Here is an 8400-nt window from a genome sequence, read left to right as displayed (position 1 = left end):
GGATGCGCAGGCTCAGCGGCCATGGCTCACGGGCCCAACTGCTCCGCGGCATGTGGGATCTCCCCGGACCGGGGCACGACCCCGTGTCCCCTGCATCGGCAGGCGGATTCTCAACCACTGCGCCACCAGGGAAGCCCCGACCAGCTTTTTAATATACAGATTCCAGGACCTGCTCAAGGACAACTGAATTGGAATTCTGAGGAATGCTCCCAGATTGTTTTGTTTGCTTTTGTTTTAATTCATCTGTTTTATATTTCCCAGGTGATTCTTATGCAACCAGCCCACACTGATGCACAGAAGAGTTTTCAGAACCACTAGTTTTCCTTTTTTTTTTCCCCCTGTTGCTACGTTTATTCCCTTCTGGGAATAACTTGTTATCCCATCTGGAACGTGACCAGAGTTGTGTATCCACCCCTTCCCTTTGCAATACAGCAGTAAAGGTGGACAGCACCCCCTCAAGAGAGAATGGGTGATGGCACAGTGATTAACTAGTTATGTCAACCCAAAAGGAAAGTGAATTTCAGGGACCAAGACTTAGCGACAGTGAGGCTGAATCCTGCTTCAACCACAGTAGTTCTGCATTTATCTGTTATATATACTGCACTTCCTTGTACATTCGTCTGAAGGAAAGGTTCCATTGCAGGGGGCAAAACGTTTGAAAAATATTGCCTTTTATAGAACCATAACATAACCAAAACACATTTCTTCTTCAGTTACATTTTAGGCAAACAGAATTTTTTTCTATTTTGGGCTACCCTGAAAAATTTAAGTATCATCTATAACATGGATCCTGTGGAAAAATATGAATCTGAATTCAAGATGACAAAAACACATCTCCCTCACCACCAGCAACCTCCCACTGACGGAGCAGCAAGATGGGATTTGTTGTTGCCTCCCTGAATACCCTCAACCTCATCCCCAAGACTAAAGTGACCCCTAGCTTGGAATAAAGGAAACTCTCCCTGAAGTCAGAAGGGAACCCCTAGTCCGTCCCTTCTCCCCTTAACCACCCCCTGCAGTGGCCACAAGGACTGGAGGTCGTCCAGTGGAAAGAGACACCAGGCACATTGATTCCCTGAGGCCCAGGAAACTCCCCGCACCAGACCCCTGGCTATGCCAATAAGTGCCCCAATAAATATTTTATAGGCAAAGAGGAAGCTACCGACCCACTGCCATTACCGTATGTTTGAGTACGTGCTTTGGATTGCTTTGAGGATCTAGCTATGAATCATCCACGTGCTCCCTGGGGAAGACAACATTTGTGGAGTTAGGGACACAGATTAAAGCAGATCCACGTGGTGACCTTGTTCCTAGCCTCATGACTACAATATCCCAACCAGGCAAGGCCAAAAACCCACCGCGGTAAGAATTAAGGCATTGCTAACTACCTGATTTGCCAGACTTGTGTTTCTCCTCTCCTCTACCTCTGCCTAACAAAACCACACTCTAGTGACTGCTGAGTCGGCACAGGAGCCAAAAGTCCTGTCTGTTCCTGGTGCTAACTAATGAGTTGAATCAATGAAAAAAAATTAATTCATAGCTGAAAACAAACCAATCCCAAGCATAAATAACCCACATTACACCACATGTGTCTTCAAGGGAATACATTTATTTAACTCAAATTTCTCAACCAGCCACATCAACAGCTCCAATAATGACCTATAGGTAATGACCCAGTAATAGGTAATGACCAGTAATCGGTAATGACCTATGACATTTGAATGCTTACCTAGCAGACCTGAAGGAGCCTCAGCTGCAAAAGACTGCACTGAGCTCGCTAAACTGTGTTTATTGATATAGGGAAGTTAAGACTCACACATTTCCTCATATATACAGGAACAAAGTTTGAAACCAAAGAGGTTTGGAGAATAGTCCTCCTAATTATTAAGGACAATGCCTTGGGCATTCCAGTTATTAAGAGATTGCCTCATGATTGCACTTGTAACAATAAAACCTTTGATTCATTCATATATTAAATAATAATGGCAGCCAAGTACCAGGCACTGTGCCTGGCCTGTTTTCTAATCACACATCCCTAAATTCCACCTTCCAAATACACTGGGTTGCTCACAATGCCCAGAATATGCTCTGCTCTCTCCAGGGCTCTACACATCCTGTTCCCCCTGCCTGGAATGTCCTTCCCCACCCTCCATAGGGAGTGTACACACACACACACACACACACACACACACACACACACACACACACCATTGCTTTCATCAACTGCCAGCACAAATATCTCATTCTCATTCACTCAGCTCAAAGGCCATTCCAGGAAGTCCTCTCCTCTCCTATAGTAACATGTGCTGCCCCAAGTTTGTCTCACCGCAAAATGGAGCCTGTTTATGTGTGTCTCTCTTCCAGTGGGCTCTGGAGAGCAGGAATTTGGCATTGAGAAGCAGTTCCTTTTAGTGATAGAACACAAGCCCTGGAACTAACTCCCTGGATTCTAATCCCAGGTCTATCTCTTAATCACTGCATAATTTGGGGCAATAATTTAATCTCTCTGGGCCTCAGTTTGCTCATCTTTAAAATGGGGATAACAACTGTGCCCATCTCCTTGTGTTATTAAAAGGATTGCTCAATACATGTAAAGTGCTTAGGATAACACATTGATCTTATAATAGAAAGAGCCCAATAAATGGTTTTCTAACAATTTCTCCTGTAGAAAGGTAGGGAAAACCTACCTGTGTACACCTCCATTATATTGTGAAAGGGTACTATAATTAAATGACTTATCTCTTTTAAAATGTTCAAGGATAAAAGTGGCAAAGACCTATAGAAACAAGCAGAACCAAATTAAAAGAAAAGCAAGTACTAGGAGAAGGTACTTGCAATGCAATTAACTAACAAAGGATGTTTCCAGCAAAGATTTTCAGAAAAGAAGAAACAAAAACCCTCCTATGAGTCAATAAGAAAATCAGAGACTATCTAGTAGAAAAATAGGCAAAGGGTATTAATTATAAATAAGCATTTCACAGCAGAAGAAACCTGAATGACCTATATAACTATGCAATGATTCTCAGGGAACTAGAGGTACCATTTGATAGCCGCTAGATAATGCCACGTGTTGCTGAGGATATGGGAAAACAGAAACTCTTGTATGGGGCTGGTGTGGGTAAACAGGCACAACCACTTTGGAGAGTATTTTAAAAAGGAAAATTGAAGATGTGTAATTCCACTCCTGGGTGTCCACCCTCCAGAAGCTCGTGCACGTGTGAACAAGGAGACACGTTCCAAGATGTTCACTACAGCATCGGTTGTAATAGCAAAAGAAGTAAAAGCAACTTAACTGCCCATCAGTTAGATGCGTATATGTCAAAATGAATAAATCTCAAAAATATAGTGTTGAAGGACAAAAAGCAAGGTACAAAAGCATATTGATAGTAAATGCAAACTGTAAAACTCAAAACAACACTAAAGATTATTTAAGAATACATACAGATGTAGTAAATGTAAAAACACCATGCATGGGAATGTGACATGGATATGACATGCCATCTTTAGGCTAGAGAAAGAGGTGAAAGAGAGGGGGTAGGTTTTGACTTTCATTGTTCTATTTTCTTTCTTTAAAAAAGAGAGGCAAAGGAAATTTGAAGTAAATATAGCACAGTATGAAATCTGAATTGTGGGTACATGGGTTTCTAGACAATTATTTGCTTTTCTAATTGCTTTAGGTATTCAATAATTAAAAATTTTATGCCACGTGAACTTATAAATAAGAAAAGGTACTATAAAATTAGTGTTTCTAGGTATATTTCAAGAAACTGAATATTCAGACCTTTAATAGATACTCCATACCTTCACTGATTCCACTAAATGGATGACTGCATGAGGGGATGGGCAGACGGAGGCATGGATAGATGGATGGATGGATAGACAGATGAATAGGTGGCTGGATAGACTGACATTCAAATATATAAATATACAGAGACAGAAGAAATAAAGTAGCTTAGTGAAGTGAAAAGTTTTAATAAAGTTGTATAAAATGAAGTGCTCAGGCTTTGGAACTGAAATCCCAGCTCTGCCAACCCTTAGACTGCTGCCTTGGACAGGGTCATCATGTGAACTGCACAACACCAAAGGGCACCATCTGCACAGACGACAAGGTGAATGGCGCCCCCTGGAGTTGTCCGACGCCCCAGCCCTGATGGATAAAATGCCGTTACCTCTCTGAGCCCTCATTTCTTTATCTGTAAAAATAAGTCCAATCATACCTGCCTCACAGGGCCTTTAGGAAGACTAATGAGACAATGTATGTGAAGTGCTTAGCACAGAATGCAGCACACGGTAAGGAGTGAGAACATGGTAACCATTATATTATCCAGGTGGTACTAGGAGAATGGGCACTAAGTCTAGGGTTCAAGAATAGGTTACCGTGCAACAGCAGCCCTAGGAACTGTGTCTCCTTAGGATTTAAAAAAGTCATCCACTTTCAGTAGGAAAGTAACACATGTACCTAAGGGCATACCTAGCGAGTTCAGGATCTTGGTGACTGTAAGTTTTCCAGCAGGCACTGGAGTGTGTTAAAGCAGCGGCCTTCCAATCCACAGTTCTGGGGTTCACTGGAGCACCTCAAGTTCAAGAGAGTAGGGTTAGGGTGGGCTACTGAGGGCCCAGATCCTCCCCCTGCCATCATCAGAGCAAATGGGGCTTTCTGTGCCCTTAGATGCAGGCATCTCTTGGCTGATGTGAACGATGTAAGACTGAACAAACATAAATCCGATTCTATGTAACACTTTCCACAAAGCATCTATAAAATGTTCACGGTGCATAAACATACACAGCAAGCTCAGCCATGACGTGTAAGGTGCACAGAGAGAAGGGGGCGGGGAGTGGGCAGGAGGGAGCAGCAACACGGGGCGGCTGGAAGCCACCTCTTCCCTGTTTACACTGGCATCACGCAGAAACCAGTTTCACAAGTTAAAATAAGCTGGCTTGCGCGTGCGCGCACGCGCACGCACACACACACACACACACACACACACACACACACACACCAGACTTAACATAAGGTCTCCCTGAAGGGCACCTCTTTCCATTCTGTGTCTACATAACAAACCACTCCAGAATTTAGTAGCTGAAAATAACAGGAACCGACCAGCTCTCCTGACTGTGCACTTTGCTGGGTGATTCTTCTGCTTTACTGGAGGGCTTGCACATCCTACTGCAATCAGCTGGCGGGCACCTGAGCTGGAAGGTCCAAGATGCCTCCCGGCACTCAGGGCCGGGGGCTAGCTGGGGGGCCTCACGTCTCCACACCTCCTCCGTGTCTTCTCCCATCCTCTGCTCCGGTGGTCTTGGCAGTCTCAGGGCAAGGACCCAAGAGGAGGAGTGGGCGCTGCAAGGCATCTAGAAGCTGGCGCTGGGCTTGCAGTGTCACTTCCACACATTCTACTGGTCAAAGCAAGTCAAAAGGCCACCAGACACAAGGGGATGAGAAGCAGATTCCACCCCTTGATGCTCTGGAGAAGCAGGAAAGTCCTCTTGCAGAGGGGTCTGCAGGGACTGTGGGAGGCATCGTAAGAAACCACCTGCTACAGGGCCCTTGGAAGTCAGGCATGGACTGGGCGGGGCTTCTGCCTATAATTTGTTTCCTAAGAAAAAAAAGTCCATGGTTAAAAACCACTCCATTAGAGCAAAAAGGCCAGAAAATACTATGAAAATAGGAGTGAGGAGCATTTTTTTTTCTCCTGAAGAAAAGTCTTCCTGGCAGGAGCAACAGGGTTCCTGAGGAAGGTGAGATTTCTCCTGCACTGAGCAGTGCAAGTCATATCGATGTGGCCAGTGAAGATGGTGAACAAGTGACTGGGGGAGGGGAGACTGGCCCTCACTGGAGCAGATACCTAAGACTTGTCCTCCTAGGACAATGACAATGGAGTGTGATGCTCGTGTGTTGACAGGCCAGGCTGTCAGGTAAGAGAGAGGTGGGGCAAGGTGAGAGGAGCCCCGCTGGCAGGGGAGGGAATGGCACTGAGGGAAGCAAATGCAGAGAGAGGCAGAGCTGCTCAGAGACAGGGACACCCCTCACCAAAGGGACAAAAGGCTGAAAAGTGACCCTCTGGAACTCTTCCTTTCCTCTTTTGGAAAGAGAGCAGGAAAAATAAGAAAGGCTTTGTCAAAATAGCAAAGCCTTATTAATACAAGAACTGGACACTAAGTAAATGAGAAGAGAGTTCATAATGCCCTGACAACTCAAAAGAAGAGGACGAAGGAGAACAGAACAGAATAAGACCGAGATTCAGACAATAACCAAGCCATTCCGCCCCCCTCTAAGAAACAATCCAGCTCTCTCGGTGGGGACAGGTGGACACGCAGAGTCACACTTGTATATGTGGGTTTATAATTGGTTTCATTTTATTCCACAGTAAAGTGGGTTAATGGTACATCCATATTGTGACAACATTCTCTAGCAAATGTCCTAATTAGGAACCCTATCTAGCTTTCCATTATTTCAACACTGTCCAAATCTGGGTAGACCCCAAAGACCATCTGGAACCTGGACTTCTGCCCGGGGAAGCAAGGGATTGTCCTTCATTAGACCTCTCCATGCCCCACCTCTCTGAAAGAGAGACAGAGTGATGGTGAACACACTGGAAAACAGCATTCCCTGCTCAAACATTTGGTTTTATGATTTTATCTTCCTTGTAAGTGACCATGTTCATGAAACTTCAAAGGAAATTTTTCTGGTGCTTTGGCTATTTAAAATTAACTGCGACAAGCATGTGTTTAAGTATGCATTGATGTCTGCATACATATGCAAAACACTCATCCAAGAAACAGCAGAAAGTACCGCTATCCTTTATTTTATCTTTAAACTATTTGAGTTTGAAGGGGAAGCTTTTTAAAAATCAAGAATAACTTCAAAATGCAGAGGGGAATTGCCCATGAAGTAAAACCATTCCCATTGATTTATCATTGTATTTCTGCAACCATTGCTTGCTTCAGTAGCTTGTCACTGTAGTGGGTGTGTGTAGGGGGCGGGTAGTCATATGGATCTCACGTCGCAGATAAAAGCTGATATAGATTTTAAAAGTCAATCATAAAGCTCCCCCAAGTGGATATTTTTTAAACTACATCAAGAAACCAGCCACTGTTATCTAGGATTGTGATCAACCCTGAGGCCCCATATAGGCTTTTGATGAGCAGCAGTGACCTGGCTTATCCATTATTTTGTACATAATTTAATAAGATCTGCATCTTGGGGAAAGAATTCTATAAATGTTAAAGAGCATCTGCAAAAACACTCCCCCTGGCTTCCTGGGAACTTAACTCAGCCTAGAAGCTGCCTGTGGCTACTCTTGATCTTACCTGGACTCAAAGGATCCAGGGATACAGCGATTTACAGCTTCTCAGGGGTGGAAAATCTCCCTGTGGCCCCTCTGGAAAAGCTCCCTGTCCATTCAGTTGTGTTCCTTATTCCACTAGCTGGGCTGATTATACTGAATTTCTTGGCACCCCTGTTAAGCCTGTCACTTAGATTCCAGAACAAATTAAGTTTGTTGAAGGCTCTGCTCTTTCTCTCTATTAAAATATTCATATCTACTCTAACAACCTGATAAAAACTGGCTAAAAGCCTTGCGGTATCCCCTACAGGGAGTGCCATTTTTAATGAACCCGCAAGCATCATAAATAAAAAATAACTGGTCTTAATAAAGAATTGATAGAGCAGCTCTGGCCCCAGATGGGTGTCAATGGGGAAGCTACTCACAGCCTTGGGAGACCCAGTGCAGCAAATGAGTCTCCCAGTTAGATAGGGAAGGCCCCCATCCACCAGCAAACTCCACACAAGGGCAGCATCAATGAATAACCTTCCATAAAATGGTTAAATCTAATGGGTCTCAGTGGGGGTGGATGGTAGAAGGGTGACATGAAGGTCCTTCATGGGTGGTGATAAGAGTAATAGCTAACATTTCTTGAGAATTTACCATGTACCAAGCATTATCTTCCCAGCAAACCTACCAAATGGGCAGTATCATCCCCTCCTCACAAATGAAGGCTGACAGAATTTATATAAGCAGCCCAAGACCTGAGTTCCAACCTAGGTCTGACCCTAAACCCAAGTCCCTGCACTAAAGGCTTGATAAAAGCTTCAGAAACACTGCTTAAAACTCTTAATTCACTCCAGTTATTTTTTGGCAGAAGATGGGACATGAGGTCAGCAATCGCAGCCTCCACATGCCCCTGGGGCCAAGGACCCTGGCTGGAATCCCGGCCCCCTTCCTACCAGGCCAGAAGGCTGCTCACTCTGACCCCATGCCAAGGCCCCACAAGGTAGCACAGGACCCAGAATCCTAAGCTCCAGAAAATAAACTAAATATATACTCTCACCGCTTCTGGAATCAAGGCAGAACTGCAGCCCTGCCTCTGTCATTTGGGGATTGTGTTACACTAAACAAG

At 44.4% G+C, this 8400-nt stretch overlaps 1 protein-coding gene across 1 annotated transcript in view; it reads right to left on the bottom strand.

Annotated features, from left to right (window-relative positions):
- LOC103075296 (uncharacterized) overlaps positions 1-5352 on the bottom strand; it is a 155156-nt gene extending 149804 nt beyond the window's left edge. Inside the window, exon 1 of the mRNA XM_007460934.1 lies at positions 5102-5352. Within this exon, the coding sequence (XP_007460996.1) occupies positions 5102-5352 (251 nt within the window). The remainder of the gene's footprint in view (positions 1-5101) is intronic.
- Positions 5353-8400: the final 3048 nt, after the last annotated feature.

Source organism: Lipotes vexillifer, unplaced genomic scaffold, assembly GCF_000442215.2.
Source record: "Lipotes vexillifer unplaced genomic scaffold, Lipotes_vexillifer_v1.1 scaffold627, whole genome shotgun sequence".
Lineage (NCBI taxonomy): Eukaryota > Metazoa > Chordata > Mammalia > Artiodactyla > Lipotidae > Lipotes > Lipotes vexillifer.
This window is presented reverse-complemented; position numbering and strand designations above follow the sequence as displayed.